A 21,224-nucleotide genomic window follows, 5' to 3' on the forward strand; every position below is an offset into this window, starting at 1 on the left:
AGCCAAATTAGAGTGCTTTCTGTTTCTCCGACATTCTTCCTGCTTATCCGGCTCTGCATTTTTACTCTGTCTTTTCTTTTCCCCTAGGAGCCACTACCATTCCACCAGCCCCATACCAGTCCTACTACCTATCCTTTTAGGCCCGGTTCAATTGCCTTCTTTGAATTTCCTTAACACTTTTATTATGGCAATTATCATATTCTGGAGGCCTTTAATATTGCTATTTGTCTAGGTGTCTGTCTCACTAGATAACCAATTCCTTCATGGCTTAGGGTCAAAGGCCGCATTTTAGTACCCATTCTCTTAGGACTTTACCCAAGGCTTTGCCCATGATCAGCGATACAGTAAATATTTATTGAATTATCTTTGAGTTCTGGACTTCATTCGAGCATTCAGGACCGTAGCATTTCTAGAGTGTGCTCCAGTAGAGCAAAAGTGATTTAGTTAGGCCTGGCCCTGGATCCTCTTTGGATACCAAAAGGTTATGTATCTGGGTGGGTGGTGGGTATATTCTGGGAAGCCATCAGGGCAATACTATCATATTTTAATTATAACACTGGCAGCAGCGCTACTTTTAGCAAACAGCAGTAACAAGCAGTAACACTTGGGCGGGCCAGCCACCGGAAATTGGCCTCCCCCTCTGTGTTTCTTCTACCCCCTTTTTCAATCCATCACCTGTATTTATTCCCGCTGTAATTTAAACACCTGTCTAGATGGAATGCGTGCAATGTGTCCCTACCCCACACATTCAGATGTTTGCTCACCTGCCTTATTCGGAAGGTTGGCTCTAAAATAAACAGAGTTTGGGTACTAAAAGAAAAAATGCACTGAGGTCACCGTGGCAGTGGACATGAGGAAGGGAATGGGAGTGGAACCTCTGGAGAAGCCGCTCCAGGAGAGTGGGAGCAGAAGAGAAAGAGGAGGAGGAGGAGAGCAAGGGGTGAAACATCTCCCAGCAGGCCCTAAGGCTTAGGCCGTGATACAAGCCGGTGACTAGGTTTTCCCACAGACCCTCATTCATTTAGCTAACCAGCTAGAGAAAGGCAGGGGTGGAAGAATATTTAACAAGCTGGTTGTTATGAGGCTTAAATGTCTTGGTTTATTATTTTTTTAATAGATCTTTATTGGACTATACTTCACAATACTGTTAGTTTCTGTTGCACAACAAAGCGAATCAGCCATATGCATACACATGTCCCCACATCCCCTTCCTCTTGAGCCTCCCTCCCATCCTCCCTATCCCACCCATCTAGGTCATCGCAAAGCACCGAGCCAATCTCCCTGTGCTATGCTGCTGCTTCCCACCAGCCAACTATTTTACATTAGGTAGTGTATGTAGGTCCATGCTACTCTCCCTTCACCCCAGCTTCGCCCTCCCACCCCGTGTCCTCAAGTCCATTTTTTATGTCTGTCTCTTTATTCCTGCCTTGCAACTAGGTTCATCAGTACCATTTTTTTTTTCTTTTAGATTCCATATATACATGTTAGCAATGGCCATTATCAAAAAATCTAGAAACAGTAAATGCTGGAAAGGGTGTGGTGAAAAGGGAACCCTCCTGCACTGTTGGTGGGAATGTAAATTGATACAACCACTATGGAGAACAGTATGGAGGTTCCTTAAAAAACTAAAAATAGAACTACCATATGACCCATCAATTCCACTACTGGGCACATACCCTGAGAAAACCATAATTCAAAAAGAGACGTGTACCACAATGTTCATTGCAGCACTATTTACAATAGCCAGGACATGGAAGCAACCTAAATGCCCACTGACGAATGGATAAAGATGTGGCACATATATACAATGGAATATTACTCAGCCATAAAAGGAAACGAAATTGAGTTATTTGTAGTGAGGTGGATGGACCTAGAGTCTGTCATACAGAGAGTGAAGTAAGTCAGAAAGAGAATGTCTTGGTTTATTTTTAATGACCACTATTTCTCATGGCAGCATAATGAGTAGACTTGAAATTTTAGAAGCTTGTTCTAAACTGTTTTATCCACTTTTGCATCCTTGGCATATTTAACAATTATTCATATTAATGTTTGAACATCCAAATCACAATGAGAAATAGTAAAACCTCAAAGTTCTTGATAGAATTATTATCTCTACTCCTTCCTGTTGGTTGTTTTAATATCTTGTTCCTCACTCTGTTCGGGCATTTCTTTTTTTTTTTTTTTTTTTTTTTTTTAAATTTTATAACTACTTTATTTATTTATTTATTTATTTTTTGGCTGTGTTGGGTCTTCGGTTCGTGCGAGGGCTTTCTCCAGTTGCGGCAAGCGGGGGCCACTCTTCATCGCGGTGCGGGGACCGCTCTTCATCGCGGTGCGCGGGCCTTTCACTATCGCGGCCCCTCCCGTTGCGGGGCACAGGCTCCAGACGCGCAGGCTCAGTAGTTGTGGCTCACGGGCCCAGCTACTCCGTGGCATGTGGGATCTTCCCAGACCAGGGCTCGAACCCGTGTCCCCTGCATTAGCAGGCAGATTCTCAACCACTGCGCCACCAGGGAAGCCCTGTTCGGGCATTTCTGCTGGTTTTTGGAAGATCCCCTGAGCTTTATGGAGGAGAAGCATTGAAAGGGTTTTCTTTCCTGTTCTTTCCTTTCCTTTCCTACCATCCCCTGTAGCAAGTGCTTCTCATACTTTAAGATGCATATGAATTACCTGTGGCTCTTGTCAGATGCAGACTTCTGTTCACTGGGTCTGAGGCTGGATTGAGTCTGCATTTTTAACAAGCTCCCAGGTAAGTGCAGATGCTGCTGGTCCAGGCAGAATAGTAAGTTCAGGTTCAAAGGTATGAGGAGGCCATGGGAGTGACACAGTGGTTAAAACTACAAGATCGGGAGGTTTTGTATCAGGCAGGACAGGAATTGAAACTAGGGGCTGACACAATTATTTGTTCTTGAGCAAGATTTTTAGCTCTTAAACTCAGTTTCCCCATCTATAAATGAGGGCAGTAATTGTACCTAACAGATCTGTCTTGAAGATTGAGTTAATTGCTTAGAACAGTGCCTGGCAAAAACAAAGTATTCATTAAATTTAGCCATCATTAGTGCTAATATGACTTTGTTGTTATTATTACTGTTATTGTAGTGGAACCTGAAAGATTTCATATTTGCTAAAAAATTAATTATGGCAGAACATTTTAGAGGTCCAAACATAGACTTATAAAATTCTTTTTTTTTTTAATTAATTAATTAAGTTATTTGTGGCTGTGTTGGGTCTTCGTTTCTGTGCGAGGGCTTTCTCTAGTTGTGGCAAGAGGGGGGCCGCTCTTCATCGTGGTGCGCGGGCTTCTCACTATCGGCGGCCTCTCTTGCTGCGGAGCACAGGCTCCAGACGCGCAGGCTCAGTAATTGTGGCTCACGGGCCTAGTTGCTCCGCGGCATGTGGGATCTTCCCAGACCAGGGCTCGAACCCGTGTCCCCTGCATTGGCAGACAGATTCTCAACCACTGCGCCACCAGGGAAGCCCTATAAAATTCTTATAGGCAACATAAAGATGTTGATATCCGTTATCAGTAAGGCATGTTCTTCAACTCAATAATTAAAATGAGTTTTAGTTAAGTATCCCATCTTCCAGACCCCTTTGTGACCAATGGCATAAATTCATGAGTCGGCCAGCCTAGATTTAGTAGCATAGTCTCTGATTGTTATCCCAGAGAAGCCAACTGGCCCAGTGGCGACACCCTCTACCTTAATAGCCTAATACTCCTAACTAAAACGATGAGCCTCTGTTTTGGGACTGGCGTTGTGTCTTTATGTGCTGTGAGCCTGTCTTTTTAAAAAAATTCTTCAGCGGTGAAATGTTAACCATTGTTGCAAATCAGGTATAAATAAATGCCATTTTCCATTTTCTCTTCATCTGTTCAAAGCTGGTTTTATTATGTTATCTGGAGAAATGTAGGTGGACAGAGAAGCAGAGGCAGCCTGTTGACAGGAATAGGCATCATCCTTCTGTCCTGTTAAGGAAGAAACCTCCAGGTGTGAACTCTAACTGGCTTGTAGAGTGTCTTAAGATCTGTCCAGTGCTGGGAGATTAGCCCTGCCCTTTGGTCTTTCCTAGTCAAGACAAGGTGCTGCTGGGGCCAGAATTGATGCTCTGGTCCATTTTAGTTCAGTGACTTCTTCTGCCTATTCTAGAAAAAACTGAGAAGCTGAAAGGAAGGACCAGAGGCATTCTTAATTCATTTAATCTAGAGGTGATTTGCTTAGACTGAACTTTAGCCAGGCATAAATCTGTACCCATAAGATTCAACCAGATCTGGTCGAGGCTCTAGAGCTCTGCTGTCCTATAAGGTGGCCACTACCTTCATGTGGCTTTTAAAAGTTAAGTTAAATAAAGTCTAAAACCCAGTTCCTCAGTCACAGTCACATTGCAAGTGCATAATAGTCACCTGTGGCTAGTGGCTACTGTATTGGACAGTGCAGATTATAGAACATTTCCATCACAATTGTTAATGGATGATGGATTCCATCCATTTCTATTGGGTAGTGCTGCTCTAGAACAAGGATTGAAAATAGTTGTCTCCCCTGTCAGTTCTGATTGTTTGGTGACGGCTGTCTGGAGGACTGTGTAAAGAAGACTCTGAGGCCACATCTAAGTGAGCCCCAAATTGTTTGATTATTCATTAGCAATGTATGTCCTAGGAAGACAGAGCTGGGTGGAATGGAGGTAGTTCTGGGCTAGGCACTGAGTGTCTTCTAGACAAAACCACAGAAGTAAGAGTAGAATATTTTAGAGGGTCTGGTTGTTATTATTTAATAGAGATAGGTTACTTTTTTTTTTAATTTAATTTTTATTTTTGGCCGCGCTGGGTCTTTGTTGCTGCGTTCAGGCTTTTCTCTCTTTGCAAGGCACGGGCTCTAGGTGCACTGGCTTAAGTAGTTGCGGCACACGGGCCCTAGAGGGCAGGCTCAGTAGTTGTGGTTCACAGGTTTAGTTGCTCCACAGCATGTGGGAGCTTCCTGGACCAGGGATAGAACCCATGTCCCCTGCATTGGCAGGCGAATTTTTAACCACTGTGCCACCAGGCAAGTCCCGGTTACTTTTTTTTTTTTTTTAAGTTAAAACATTTTATTTTGCTCCTACTCTATGGGAGGCACTATGGTTTTTATATAATAAATGTTCCTATTGTGGCATCCCAGTTAGAAAATTTTGTACATAAGAGTACTGTTGATTTCAGCACGTGAGTGCATATGTGAATCTCTGGATTAGTTATCTGCTGCTCAAAAAGTGCACTATGGGGCTTCCCTGGTGGCGCAGTGGTTGAGAATCTGCCTGCCAACGCAGGGGACACGGGTTTGAGCCCTGGTCTGGGAGGATCCCACGTGCCACGGAGCGGCTGGGCCCGTGAGCCACAATTGCTGAGCCTGCGCGTCTGGAGCCTGTGCTCCGCAGCAAGAGAGGCCGCGATGGTGAGGGGCCCGCGCACCGCGATGAAGAGTGGCCCCCGCTTGCCGCAACTAGAGAAAGCCCTCGTGCAGAACGGGGACCCAACACAGCCATAAATAAATAAATAAATACTTTAAAATAATAATAATAATAATACTTCTTTAAAAAAATAAAAAATTAAAATAAATTAAAAAAAAAAAAAGTGCACTATGAAAGGTAGAAGATCTGTGTAAACATGCCTGGCATCTGGCAACTGAACTTGGTAACATAAAGTCTAGCAAAACTTTATTATTCAAATGTATAATGTATTACTTAAAAGAACTACTTTTCATAATCCCCTGAGATGCATTATCTAAAAGGATGATAAAGGTGATAGTAAGCTGCCATTTCCCAGGCATATGTCATGTGAGGGGCACTTAGTGCTGTGGCCGATAATACATATGATCACTGTATTTCCAGAGAGACTTAATTTATCCCCCCACCCCCCCATACCCGCTTTCCCCCTTCGTGTCCATACATTTCTTCTCTACATCTGTGTCTCTATTTCTGCCTTGCAAACTGGTTCAGCTGTACCATTTTTCTAGATTCCACATATGTGCGTTAATATTCGATATTTGTTTTTCTCTTTCTGACTTCCTTCGCTCTGTATGACAGTCTCTGGGTCCATCCACGTATCCACAAATGACCCAACTTCGTTCCTTCTTATGGCTGAGTAATATTCCATTGTATATATGTACCACATCTTCTTTATCCATTCGTCTGTTGATGGACATTTAGGTTGCCTCCATGACCTGGCTTTTGTAATTAGTGCTGCAATGAACATTGGGATGCATGTGTCATTCTGAAGTATGGTTTTCTCTGGGTATATGCCCAGTAGTGGGATTGCTGGGTCATACGGTAATTCTATTTTTAGTTTTTTAAGGAACCTCTATACTGTTCTCCATAGTGGCTGTATCAATTTACATTTCCACCAACAGTGTGGGAGGATTCGCTTTTCTCCACACCCTCTCTAGCATTTCTTGTTTGTAGATTTTCTGATGATGCACATTCTAACTGGTGTGAGGTGATACCTCATTGTAGTTTTGATTTGCATTTCTCTAATAATTAGTGACATTGAGCAGCTTTTCATGTGCCTCTTGGCCATCTGTATGTCTTCCTTGGAGAAATATCTATTAAGGTCTTCTGCCCATTTTTGATTGGGGTGTTTGTTTTTTTAATATTGAGCTGCATGAGCTGTTTATACTTTTTGGAGATTAATCCTTTGTCCATTGATTCATTTGCAAATATTTTCTCCCATTCTGAGGGTTGTCTTTTTGTCTTGTTTATGGTTTCCTTTGCTGTGCAAAAGCTTTTAAGTTTCATTAGGTCCCATTTCTTTATTTTTGTTTTTATTTTCATTACTCTAGGAGGTGGGTCAAAAAAGATCTTGCTGAGATTTATGTCAAAGAGTGTTCTTCCTGTGTTTTCTCCTAAGAGTTTCATAGTGTCCAGTCTTACATTTAGATCTTTAATCCATTTTGAGTTTATTTTTGTGTTTGGTGTTAGGGAGTGTCCTAATTTCATACTTTTACATGTAGCTGTCCAGTTTTCCCAGCACCACTTATTGAAGAGACTGTCTTTTCTCCATTGTATATCCTTGCCTCCTTTGTCATAGATTAGTTGACCATAGGTGCGTAGGTTTATCTCTGGGCTTTCTATCTTGTTCCATTGATCTATATTTCTGTTTTTGTGCCAGTAGCATATTGTCTTGATTACTGTAGCTTTGTTGTATAGTCTGAAGTCAGGGAGTCTGATTCCTCCATCTCCATTTTTTTCCCTCAAGATTGCTTTGGCTATTCGGGGTCTTTTGTGTCTCTGTACAAAATTTCAGATTTTTTGTTCTAGTTCTGTAAAAAATGCCATTGGTAATTTGATAGGGATTTCATTGAATCTGTTGATTGCTTTGTGTAGTATAGTCATTTTCACAATATTGCTTCTTCCAATCCAAGAACATGGTAGATCTCTCCATCTTTTTGTGTCATCTTTGATTTCTTTCATCAGTGTCTTATAGTTTTCTGAGTACAGGTCTTTTACTTTCTTTGGTAGGTTTATTCCTAGGTATTTTATTCTTTTTGTTGCAATGGTGAATGGGATTGTTTCCATAATTTCTCTTTCTGATCTTTGTGTTGTTGTTAGTGTATAGGAATGCAAGAGATTTCTATGCATTAATTTTGTATCATGCAACTTTACCAAATTCATTGATTATCTCTAGTAGTTTTCTCGTGGCATCTTAGGATTCTCTATGTATATTATCATGTCATCTACAAACAGTGACAGTTTTACTTCTTCTTTTCCAATTTCTATTCCTTTTATTTCTTTTTCTTCTCTGATTGCCGTGGCTAGGACTTCCAAAACTATGTCGAATAAGAGTGGCGAGAGTGGCCATCCTTGTCTTGTTGCTGATCTTAGAGGAAATGCTTTCAGTTTTCCACCATTGAGAAAGATGTTTGCTGTGGGTTTGTCATATATGGCCTTTATTATGTTGAGGTAGGTTCCCTCTATGCCCGCTTTCTGGAGAGTTGTTATCATAAATGGATGTTGAATTTTGTCAAAAGCTTTTTCTGCATCTATTGAGATGATCATATGGTTTTTATTCTTCAGTTTGTTAATGTGGTGTATCACACTGATTGATTTGCGGATATTGAAGAATCCTTGCATCCCTGGAATAAATCCCACTTGATCATGGTCCTTTTAATGATCCTTTTAATGTATTGTTGGATTCTGTTTGCTGATATTTTGTTGAGGATTTTTGCATCTATATTCATCATTGATATTGGTCTGCAGTTTTCTTTTTTTGTAGTGTCTTTGTCTGGTGTTGGTATCAGGGTGATGGTAGCCTCGTAGAATGAGTTTGGGAGTGTTCCTTCCTCTGCAATTTTTTGGAAGAGTTTGAGAAAGATGAGTGTTATCTCTTCTCTAAATGTTTGATAGAATTCACCTGTGAAGCCATCTGGTTCTGGACTTTTGTTTGTTGGAAGATTTTTAATCACAGTTTCAATTTCATTACTTGTGATTGGTCTGTTCATATTTTCTATTTCTTCCTGGTTCAGTCTTGGAAGGTTATACCTTTCTAAGAATTTGTCCATTTCTTCCAGGTTGTCCATTTTATTAGCATAGAGTTGCTTGTAGTAGTCTCTTATGATGCTTTGTGTTTCTGCGGTGTCTGTTGTAACTTCTCCTTTTTCATTTCTAATTTTATTGATTTGAGTCCTCTCCCTCTTTTTCTTTTTTTTTTTTTAACATCTTTATTGGAGTATAATTTCCCTCTTTTCCTTGATGAGTCTGGCTAAAGGTTTATCCTTCTTGTTTATCATCTCAAAGAACCAGCTTTTAGTTTTATTGGTCTTTGCTATTGTTTTCTTTGTTTCTATTTCATTTATTTCTGCTCTGATCTTTATGATTTCTTTCCTTCTACTACCTTTGGTTTTTGTTTGTTCTTTCTCTAGTTCCTTTAGGTGTAAGGTTGGATTGTTTATTTGAGATTTTTCTTGTTCCGTAAGGTAGAATTGTATTGCTATAAACTTCCCTCTTAGAACTGCTTTTGCTGCATCTCATAGGTTTTGGATGGTTGTGTTTTCATTGTCATTTGTCTCTAGGTATTTTTTGATTTCCTCTTTGATTTCTTCAGTGATCTCTTGGTTATTTAGTAACGTATTGTTTAGCCTCCCTGTGTTTGTGTTTTTTACGTTTTTTTCCCTGTAATTGATTTCTAATCTCATAGTGTTGTGGTTGGACAAGTTGATGGATATGATTTCAATTTTCTTAAATTTACTGAGGCTTGATTTGTGACCCAAGATGTGATCTCTCCTGGAGAATGTTCATGTGCACTTGAGGAGAAAGTGTAATCTGCTGTTTTTGGATGGAATGTCCTGTAAATATCAGTTAAATCTATCTTGTCTATTGTGTCATTTAAAGCTTGTGTTTCCTTATTAATCTTCTGTCTGGATGATCTGTCCATTGGTGTAAGTGAGGTGTTAAAGTCCCCCACTATTATTGTGTTACTGTTGGTTTCCTCTTTTATAGCTGTTAGCATTTGCCTTATATATTGAGGTGCTCCTATGTTGGGTGCATATATATTTATAATTGTTATATCTTCTTCTTGGATTGATCCCTTGATCATTACGTAGTGTCCGTCCTTGCCTCTTATAACATTCTTTATTTTCAAGTCTGTTTTATCTGATATGAGTATTGCTTCTCTAGCTTTCTTTTGATTTCCATTTGCATGGAATATCTTTTTCCATCCCCTCATTTGCAGTCTGTATGTGTCCCTAGGTCTGAAGTGGGTCTCTTGTAGACAGCATATATATTGGTCTTGTTTTTGTATCCATTCAGCAAGCCTGTGTCTTTTGGCTGGAGCATTTAATCCATTCACATTTAAGGTAATTATCAATATATGTGTTCCTATGACCATTTTCTTAATTGTTTTGGGTTTGTTTTTGTAGGTCCTTTTCTTCTCTTGTGTTTCCCACTTAGAGAAGTTCCTTTAGCATTTGTTGTAGAGCTGGTTTGGTGGTGCTGAATACTCTTAGGTTTTGCTTGTCTGTGAAGCTTTTGATTTCTCCATCGGATCTGAATGAGATCCTTGCCGGGTAGAGTAATCTTGGTTGTAGGTTCTTCTCTTTCGTCACTTTAAATATATCGTGCCACTCCCTTCTGGCTTGTAGAGTTTCTGCGAGAAATCAGCTGTTAACCTGATGGGAGTTCCCTTGTATGTTATTTGTCATTTTTCCCTTGTTGCTTTTAATAATTTTTCTGTGTCTTTAACTTTTGTCAGTTTGATTACTGTGTGTCTCCCGTATTTCTCCTTGGGTTTATCCTGCCTGGGACTCTCTCTGCTTGCTTCCTGGACTTGGATGGCTATTTCCTTTCCCATGTTAGGGAACTTTTCTTTTTTTTAAAAAAATTTTTTATTTACTTATTTTTTTTTTGGCTGCTTTGGGTCTTCACTGCTGCGTGCAGGCTTTCTCTAGTTGTGGCAAATGGGGGCTACTCTTCGTTGTGGTGCACGGGCTTCTTATTGCAGGGCTTCTCTTATTGCGGAGTACGGGCTCTAGGCACACGGACTTCGGTAGTTGTGGCACTTAGGCTCAGTAGTTGTGGCTCGTGGGCTCTAGAGCGCAGGCTCAGTAGTTGTGGTGCATGGGCTTAGTTGCTCCCCAGCATGTGGGATCTTCCTGGACCAGGGCCGAACCCGTGTCCCCTTCATTGGCAGGCAGATTCTTAACCACTGCACCACCAGGGAAGCCTTAGGGGAGTTTTCGACTATAATCTTCTCAGATATTTTCTCGGGTCCTTTCTCTCTCTCTCTTCTCCTTCTGGAACCCCTATAATGCGAATGTTGGTGCGTTTAATGTTGTCCCAGAGGTCCTTAGGCTGTCTTCATTTCTTTTCACTCTTTCTTTTTTAATTCTGTTCCACGGCAGTGTATTCCATCATTCTGTCTTCCAGGTCACTTATCCATTCCTCTGCCTCAGTTATTCTGCTATTGATTTCTTCTTGTGTATTTTTCATTTCAGTTATTGTATTGTTCATCTCTGTTTGTTTGTTCTTTAATTCTTCTAGGTCTTTGTGTAGCATTTCTTGAAGCTTCTCGATCTTTACCTCCATTCTTTTTCCGAGATTCTGGATCATCTTCACTATCATTATTCTAAATCCTTTTTCTGGAAGATTGCCTATCTCCACTTCATTTAGTTGTTTTACTGAGGTTTTATCTTGTTCCTTCATCTGGTACATAGTCCTCTGCTTTTGCATTTTGTCAATCTTTCTATGAATGTGGTTTTCATTCCACAGGCTGCAGGATTGTAGTTCTTGCTTCTGTTGTCTGCCCTCTGGTGGATAAGGCTATCTACCAGTTTTTTGTTTTTTTTTTTTAAAGCAGGAATCCTTTGGAAGGAAAAATGAAAAGCTTTAAAAGTTTTCTTATTCCTTACATAGTCTCATATTTAAGCAGTGGTCATTTTTGCTATTTTTCTCGAAATAAATTAAGGATGCTTTGCTTTTGTGTAGAAGGAAATCATAATGACTACCAATTCTTGGTTTATCCATGAAATGCATAATGGATGTTACATGAAAAAACAAAATTCACCAAGAGTCCAAAATTAGTTTTATGTTCATGCCATCTTTTACTATATCTGCTAAGAAACAAAACTGATTGAGGATATCATTTTTTTTAATAAATTTATTTATTTTATTTATTTATATTTGGCTGTGTTGAGTCTTTGTTGCTGTGTGCGGGCTTTCTCTAGTTGCAGCGAGCGGGGGTTACTCTTTGTTGCAGTGTGCGCTCTTCTCATTGCAGTGGCTTCTCTTGTTGCGGAGCACAGGCTCTAGGCACACAGGCTTCAGTAGTTGTGGTGTGTGAGCTTAGTAGTTGTGGCTCTTGGGCTCTAGAGCGCAGGCTCAGTAGTTGTGGCACATGGGCTTAGTTGCTCCGTGGCATGTGTTATCTTCCCAGACCAGGGCTCGAACCCATGTCCGCTGCATTGGCAGATGGATTCTTAACCACTGAGCCACCAGGGAAGCCCCTAAGGATGGTTTTGTTTTGGTTTTTTTGTTGCTCTACTTTTTTAATATCCTCTGGTGAAGGGTAACAAGTGGGAAATAAAATTTAAGGAAAAGTAGAAAATGCTGGAATAGTTAGGTATAATCAATCGCTGTATAGTCGCTGTTTTCCAAATTTGAGGTCTGTATCTGATTATATTTTCAGAAATCTCTAATAATCAAGGGTAACTAGGACAGTTTCCCTACTAGTTTCAAAACTAGAAAATGGATTTTAAAACAAGAGTACCAGTTCTGCAACTGTTATGTGACCGTGAACAAATTACTTACCATAACTTCTCTGACCCTTTGTTTCTCCATATCTGGAAAGGGAGCACTGGGGGAATTCCCTGGCAGTCCAGTGGTTAGGACTCTGACCTCTCACTGCTGACGGCCCAGGGTTGATCCCTGGTCGGGGAACTAAAATCCCACAAGGGAGTATCACAGTATCTACCTCCGTGAGTAATGGATAAGGAGGGAGATACATTGATAAAACCTCACTTCACTTATAAGTGCCTGACACTTCCACCGTAAGAACTCAAACGTTAAGCCATATTATTTGGAAAAAGTATTCCACATGCATTTGGAGGAGAACATTCTCTGTTCTAATCTTGGCCCTGCCACCTAGTAGGTGTGTTACTTTTGTCTAATTGTTTACCCTCTCTAGACTTTAGTTGCCTCTTCTGTAAAATGGGGGTAATAATAGAATCTCCTTCAAAGGCTTGCTCAGGGTTAAGTGAGATAATACACGTCAAGATAATGCAAAGACATCTAAGCCCATGGCACATGGTGAGCATTCAGTAAGTGTTCGTGATTATGATGAAAATTATGATGTTTCAGTTAAGGGCAGCCTGGACAAAAGAGAGAAGATGTACCAAATCTGATATCTCTTCTCCTTCCCATTCACTAATCTCCAGCTATACTGTTTATACTAAACATGGTAAAGTATGTACCTTTTGTTTATTTTACTGCTGTTCCACTATAAATTATTAATAAGCCTCTTTTATGAGGTTTTTGTCGCAACTGACTGAGGCAGTAATTGGAGAATCTGTTAGTTATCATAAAGACCTTTCCACTTCGTAGCATCTTTATAAGCTCCAAGCTCATGTCTAATTTGAAAAGCCTAATATTTAGCGCCAGGGGTCAGGGCAGGAAGGAGAAGGGCTCAGTATGGGATGAGGGTGAGTTCAGTCCTACAGGGGATCCGTTTGATCGTCTGAGAACCTGGCCTTTGTTGCCACTAGGTAGGGTGCAAGAAGGACAAGGCTCTTCAGAGGCACTGGGGGCCAGAGAACACTGCCCTAATCTGCCACACTGTCTTCCCCACCCTTTCATCAGCGTGGTCTTTCTCCTCCCCTGGTAGTGGCAGAAGGGGGTCAGAATTGACAAGCCAAGGTTGGCTCCTGAGGCTTCTGCTGAATCTGGGGCCACACTGGAGGGTGCAGCCTGAGTGTTCTGGCCCCCGGCCTCCACAGACACCAGAGATCACTCCCGACTTAGAGAAAGTGGCTTTCGTCACAAGAAAAATATTTGGGTCCTTTGGTGTGAAGACACAGTCCTGGGCTGTTGTCACTGAATTCTGTAACTAGGAATGAAGCACTATACTGTTACTAAAAATGACTTATTTTCTTTCAGAATTATCAGATTTTTTAAAAATCCAGAATTCTTCTATTTGTAAATGTCAAAATTGTTAGCTTCCTGGGACGCTTCATAGGAGGACACTTTTCTTGGAATTCAGATCTCCTCACTTCACTATTCCTTAGTGTCTCCTACTCAGCACCCTGCATTCAGCTTTGAGTACACCCCCTCTTTTCAGCATCCCCTGTACATCTCATTTGAAATGCTTCTTGAACCATCCTTTCTTTTCTGATTCCACTCTTTCCAGCCAGGTTTTAAATTTATCACCTCGCACCTGTATTTTTCATAAAAACTTACATTTTTTTCTTTTGGATTATAAAAGTAATACATGCGCTTTAGAGTGTGTGTCTGTGTATGTGTGCATTTAAGGAAATTGCTTCTGCTCTCTGTACAGTTTCATATTGCGATTTTGTTTTTTAACTTGAGATATCAGCATGTTACTATATCGCTAAGTATTCTCCAAAAAAATTCTAATGGATACATAATATTCCCTTATATGTTTAGAGCAAAATTTATTTATCATATTTATTTAACATAATTTATTTAAATACTCTCAGCCATTTAGATCTTTCCTTTTTCAGTATTAAAATCAATGCTTGTTTTCAATTTCTGTTCACAGCATAGTGTAGTGAGTAAGAACATGGGATTTGGAGTTTCAAAGACTATGGTTCAGATCCTGGTTCTGCCATTTATTCCTAGGCCTCAGTTTCCTTTTTTGTAAAGTGGGGATTATAATAGTACTTGCCAATAGCATTATGACAGTTTGAATGAGATGCATGTAATATACTCGTTTTATACTCGTTTATACAGAGCTTGGCACATTGTAAGTGCTGCTAAATAGTAACTGCTATTATAATACTCACCTCATTAATGATCTACAGTTGTTTTTTTAACGTAGTTCCTATAAGTTAGAGTGTAGCATCAAAGTGTACAAATACTTTGATACTTTTAATAATATATTGCCAAATTTATTTGTAGAAAGATTGTACCAATTAATAGTCTCATAAATAGTGTAATACATATCTAATGTCACCCTTTGCCATGGTTAGGTACTATATTTTTGGTTATTATTTATGTCAGTGTAACACACGAAAGTGTTATCTTGTAATTTACATTTCTTTGATTGACAGTGGAAATGACTAGTTTTAATTGTTTAATTGGCTAATTATATTCCATTTTTGTAAATTGTTTATTGAAGTTGGTGCCCATTTTTCCATTGCCTGTGCATCTTTTTTCTAAATCAGTGAGTTCTTTATATAGTAATTATTATTATTTAGTATTATTACTAAATAAATAATAATAAATATTATTATTAAATATTATAAATTATTGTTTATTATTTATTAATAATTATTATTATTTAAACTAAAATTTATCGAGCATTTAGAACTTTCATATGACACAAGGGTCAGAAAGGCTAAGTAGTTTGCCTAATTCTTAGAACCTTGTGTGACACAGAGTAAATACTCAGTAAGTACTTGCTGTTTTTGTTACTAATCTTTGTATTTCACAGCACCTCACATAGTATGGTGTTTTGCACATAGTAGGAGCAGAATAAATACTCGTTAACTTATATTGACACTAGCCACCCTCACCTGTGCTCTTGGATGTGCACAGAAGCCAGGCTTTACTGAGTGCCTTTATGGCAACCACTGTTTAAGCTCAGGTGGGTCAGCATCTCCTGGACTCTACATGATTTTCCCCGTTATGATTTTAATGATACTTTTCTAAAACTCTGTAAAATCATGTTATTTCCCTCACTTCATTTCTAGGTAACAAACCTGAATTTGGCAAGTGGCGTCATAAACAGAAGCAGTGCTTCAACTCCCCACACACTTCGGCCTGTCATCAGTCCTAGTGGCCCAACATGGTCAATTCAGTCAGACCCCCAAGCTCCTGAGAGCCACTCCGCCCCTCCTGGAAGCAGGTATGTGAAGGGCCATGGAGCCGGCATTTGGGCCACACAGGGGCAGCCTGAATCCTAAGCAAGTCATTCTCACTTTGAGTTCCCTGCACAGGCACCAGCAAGACAAGTGCCTCTCCCCACGTGTCCTAATCCTCTGGTGCTTGAATATAGGGCCTCATTTCACTTGTAAGACAGTTTGTGGGCAAATCAAATGAAAAGGAAATTTCTGATACAGTTCAGCAAGTTCACTTCCGGGTGAAAGAGCAAGAATTTATACTATGCTTAATCCTTGCTCACAGTCAACATTTTTGTGTATTGACTTTTGACATTTTCTCCTTGTCTCCTAATTCTTTTTTTATATCTTGTATTACATTGTGTTTCACTAACTTTAGACTCTTTTCTTTTGAAGCACGTATTTTATATGTTTTTATGTAGGTTATCTAATTGAACTCATAAAGCCTCCCTGGACAATGTTCATTTGGAAAGTGGGAAGGAAATTCCCTTTATGTAGTTGAGCAAAGTGGCAGAGGATAGATCCAAATAGATTCTGGCCATAAAGTCAGCAACTTCTGATTTAAAAAGAAACCACTGTATTGAATTCTAGTCTCAATCTGTATTTCAAGTCCCCCTGTGTAAAAAACGTAAGGAGAAACAGATTCCCAGTACATCTTGCTTTAGTGGCTATTAAATATGGGTTTAATTGCATCTGTCCCTGAGTCAGATGAGCTAGAATGGAATGTGACTGTTACAATGAAGTATTCCAACCAGCTGAGATATTGTTCCCTCCAAATAAAGACACTCTGCCACAGGTGTCCCACCAACTCCCTACCCCAGGCCAGCACATCAGCCTCTGCCAACCAGCCACCTCTTTGGATGCTGCCCTGCCCTGAGGTTGGAGGAGCGACTGAAGGCTTGGGCATGGAGGAAATACCTAATTGTTGTTCAAGTATCTGTTGGTGTTAGAATGATTACTTAAGGAACTAATTTGGGAAGCAGAGACTCTGCCCAGGAAGCAAGATAAACATAAGCACATTACATCATGCTCTGGTACGGTGTCTTTCATACCAGTGATCATTGTGGTCAAGGGTGAAAAGCATCATCTCAATTCAGAATTATGAAGAGTTGAAGACCAAGAGGCAGGACTTTTGAAGACAGGACATCCTTCCACACTATTCTTTTCATAGGAGAAGTCTGTCCTTTGGTGATTTATGATTCCGGAGTAACCGCATTCCTAAAACATAAGTCGTAAAAAAGAAATTCTGTTTATACCACAGAGCTTTATTTTCCATATAAAATATTTCCAAATATTCCATTTTCATTTTACAGTCAGAGCCTTGTTTCTATGGAAAACACTTTCTCTGCAATCTTGGATATATTGTCTATATGACAAGGCTGCAACCGTTTTCCATACGTTAAGCAAAATGTCAAGACTATACATTTTGGAAAAACAGTTTTAGCTTTTTTTTTTTTTTGGCTGCACCACAGGGCATGCGGGATGAGATCCCCAACCAGGGATCAAACCCATGCCCCCTGCAGTGGAAGCTTGGATTCTTAACCACTGGACCACCAGGGAAGTCCTGAGTTTTAGCATTTTTCATACCTGTATTTGGAATAAAAATTATGGCTGGGTTTCGAACCTTCTCTTGGTGATACCTGTTAATGCCGAGACACAGAAAGATGAAGGGATCCATCAAGGTCAGAGGCAGCACCTAGGGTGCAGTGCTGTGAGTGACCTTCTCCCAGCCAGACTGTGTCATGGGCTGTGGTAGAATGGCACATGATACGATCGACTTCAGAACCACTGGCACCAGGAAGTAGCCCCTGCAGAGCCCCCTGGTCTTTCCCTTTGGGGGTTAGTTGTACCCATAACAGCCATCTCTTCACCTACTCTTCAAGCTCGAGGGTCAGTTCTCAGGCCCCATTCTAGTCCAGGGTAGCCCTGGAAAATCTTCCTCTGCCCCGCCGACCGCGCAACCTCTGGTTGCCATGACAACCTGCAAGCTCAGCTCGGGAGTTCCAGTTCCATGTGGAATTCCCAGAGATACCCACCCTAAAGAGCCTTAAATGAATTCTCAGAGGTCCTTTCAGAACTGGCTATGACATGGGCCCCAGCCAGACCTCCCTCAGGCATTCGCTCTGTCCCATGCCCCAGTTTCTTTATTTACCTGGTAAGTCACTGTTTTGTGGATATTTATTTAGTCTCTTGTTGTTCCTTCCTTAGTAGTAAGGGTGACTAAGTTTAATGAATAAGGGATTAGTAGCTTAGAGATGTGAGTTTTATTACTGATTTTTACACTAAGTGACCCTAAACTATTCATTTAATCTTTTTATTGGATAAGCATACTTATGTATAAACTGGCCTGTTTTGGGAGCTTTTAGGTTGTCCTTAAAGCACTTTGATCTCCCTGGAAGTGGGTGCTAAGTAAATAAAAGGTCCTCTTACTTGTACATCTACAAAAGCATCAGTGGATTCCAGTGCTGATAAACTCTCATAATTCACTCAACCAGGGGCTGCCCTGTAAACAGTAAAAAGATGTAAAGAGAATCCAATGCTGGCTGTACTTTTCATCTGCATCTTGGAGGATTCAGTGACTTGGTAGCCACAGGAATGAAAACTGGTGACTCACAAGAACTCAGCAAATAGTGTTATTTTTCATTTCCCTGTGGCGTTGCTATTGTTCTCAATTTTATGGATCACACAAGTTTTCACCAGACAACCTTGTTCTTCCCCCGCTGTTTTGAAACCACCCCAAATGTAGCCCAGGGCTGTCGTCTCCCATTGGGTCAGTGTGAGCTCAGCCCAGCTCCTCAAATCCCTCGGTTCCTTTGGTCTGTCTGGAGTCCCTGTTGGAGCTTTGTTGTGGGAGAGGAAGGCAGAGAGCCCACGCCTTGCCCAGACAGTCTGAGGCCTGGCCGTGGAGCTTGCAGTTCCCTAGACACTCGGAGTTGGACTTGGCCAGCCATTCCTCTGTTGTTACTTTTCAGAGGTAATAAGTGAGATTAATTGCAGGCCATTCTCCAGAAGAGAATGTAGTCAGGGCCAAATACAGTCACATGTTTAGAAGCCTGAGGTGTGCCTCCGAGCAAGGCCGATTGAGAATTATACAATCTGGCCTCCAGGATGCAGGTACCGAATGTCCGCAACCTGTTTTTTCTTAAAGGGATTGTATTTGATTTCTAGATGCTGATACCTGGGTACTAAGCTTTTCTTTAGCCAATGAAATGGGTCGGGTTTTTCAAGCTGCCTTTTAATTATCTACTTTTCTGGGTACCCGGGCAATTGTTAGGAGCTGAGATTGAAGTGCAGAGGCATCTCCTCATTACCGCCAGCCTTGCACGGAACTGGACCATGTCAGGGAGGAGCACTTTCTAGGTGAGGAGCGCATCTTTCTTTGGGAGACCTGGAAGGGTTACTGTAAAGTTCTGGCTGCTGCTTGGAATGATTTGGGAAGGACAGGGCCTCAGACGGCTTGGCAGGAACCTGAGGCTCTGTTTTTTTCCAGTCCAGCCCTTCCTCGTGGATCGAGCTGTCAGGGAATCCCACGAATGTCTGGCTTCTGCCCCTTTGTATGTTTTTCCAGCATTTGTCATTGAATTATTTTTATCCATCTCGGGTTTTTTCACACATGCAACCTGGGGATTTGTCTGTTCCTCGATGTTAAAGGTGAGGAAGGTTGAAGGCACAGTCATGAGTTTGTTCCTTCTTTTTGTGACAGGGCAAGACATCGTGGGCCTAGGCTCTGTGGCCTGGTGGCCTCTACTCTGGAAAACAGCTGTATGTCAGAACTTTAAATTCTGTACTGGGGAATGGGGTACAATGAAGCCCCAAATCTTGGAAATTTGGGTGATATTTCATGTCACCTTGTTCCTCTGCCCTCTTACTCTTTAGTAATAAATTATAGTCTGGTACCTTTCTTTACATAATTTTTTGAAACAGACTTTCAGAGATTCTGATACCAGTTTAACTAATACTTTTCTCCCTTGTTTTAGATTATTTCTTTTTTTAAAAAAATATTTATTTATTTATTTATATTTATTTATTTTTGGCTGCGTTGGGTCTTCGTTGCTGAGTGCGGGCTTTCTCTAGTTGCGGCGAGTGGGGGCTACTCTTCATTGCGGTGCACGGGCTTCTCATTGCGGTGGCTTCTCTTGTTGCGGAGCACGGGCTCTAGGCGCGCGGGCTTCAGTAGTTGTGGCTCGCGGGCTCTAGAGCGCAGGCTCAATAGTTGTGACACACGGGCTTAGTCGCTCCACGGCATGTGGGATCTTCCCAGACTAGGGCTCGAACCTGTGTCCCCTGCATTGGCAGGCGGATTCTTAACCACTGCGCCACCGGGGAAGTCCTAGATTACTTCTCACGAATGTTGCTGGAGATTCAGGACTCTGACTTCCCATCTTTTCATTTTCAGTTCTCAGAAATATTGAGTTTATTTTCTTTAATAAAACATGTTCTGTTCATTTTCTATGTGTCAGACATTGTGTTAGCTGCTGGGAGTAGCGACAAATAAGACAGAATCGTCCCCAGTCTCCCAGAGTTTACTGTCCAGGATGTATCTTCTATGCTCTCGGCGTAGTGCTCAGCGCTGGGTAGGGTCTAAAAGACTTTGAAGACCTGGTGTTGGATCACTAAGAGGTTACTATCTAGCAGCGAGAAGGAGACACATATACATGGAACAGTTAGGAAGCAGTGTTGGGCAGCATATAACAAAAAGATTTAAATTGTGTGACCCAGGCAAGTAGAAGAAGGAGAATCAAGAAGAGGGTGTAAGAATTTAACCCTGTCACCGGCTACAACATGACTGAACCTTGAGGACATAATGCTAAGTGAAATGAGCCAGTCACAAAAGGACCAATACTGTATGATTCCACTCCTATGAAGTATCTAAAGTCGTCTAAATCGTAGAAACAGAAAGCAGAAAGGTGGTTGCCAAGGGCTGGGGGAACAGAGGAGGGGGAATTAGTGTTTAATGGCTATAGAGTTTCAAATTTGCAAGATGAAAAAGTTCTAGAGATCTGTTGCACAACAGTGTGACTGTACTTAGCACTAAGGAACTGTAGTCATAAAAATGGTTAAGATGGTAAATTTAAAGTTATACTTTTTTTTTTAACCACAATAAAAAGAGAATTGGAGGAGGAGTGTGTGAGGTTTTAAAAGAGAGCCCATAGTTCTGCAAAAATTACTCAGTGACCAAAATGGTAAGGCTTTGTTTCCATTTTCTTCCTCTGTTTAGGGGAATTATTCTGAAACTAGTCCTTTAAATGCTTCTATTTCTTTAAAAGCATGTTAACTTTATAGGAAAGGAGGCCATCAGCCCCTGTTAGGAAGATGGCAGGGTATAGTGAAAAGAGAAGGGACTTTAGGGTTTGCCTTACTGAGTGTATGACCTTGTGCAAGTTACCTAGCTTCTCTGAGCCACAATTTCCCCATCTGCTTAAAAGTGCAGATAATAATACCTACCTCATTAAGTTGTTATAAGATTTAGTTGAGTTGTGCATGTGAAAGTAGCCAGTATAGTGCCTGGTTTTGGTGTCGGTTCTTGATACCACTTAGTTCCCTTTCCAGGAAAAAAAAAAAAAGGAGAAACTTAAAATTGGACTTGCTTGGGATGTGGGATTGCTACGCTCCGTGTTTTAGTATCTAGTTTAGAGGAAACTGGCCATCAGCCATATGCAGTGCACTCCTGGAGCTGGATCGCAGAGATGT

General features: G+C 40.9%; 1 protein-coding gene across 9 annotated transcripts in view; it reads left to right on the plus strand.

Annotated features, from left to right (window-relative positions):
• The window catches only part of TTLL5 (tubulin tyrosine ligase like 5), a 319,306-nt gene that overhangs the window by 147,819 nt on the left and 150,263 nt on the right, over positions 1-21,224 (plus strand). For all 9 annotated transcript variants that reach the window (XM_059914699.1, XM_059914700.1, XM_059914707.1 and 6 more), the window contains one exon: positions 15,387-15,541. In XM_059914699.1, the coding sequence (XP_059770682.1) occupies positions 15,387-15,541 (155 nt within the window). The remainder of the gene's footprint in view (positions 1-15,386; positions 15,542-21,224) is intronic.

This window comes from Balaenoptera ricei, chromosome 2 (assembly GCF_028023285.1).
Source record: "Balaenoptera ricei isolate mBalRic1 chromosome 2, mBalRic1.hap2, whole genome shotgun sequence".
NCBI lineage: Eukaryota > Metazoa > Chordata > Mammalia > Artiodactyla > Balaenopteridae > Balaenoptera > Balaenoptera ricei.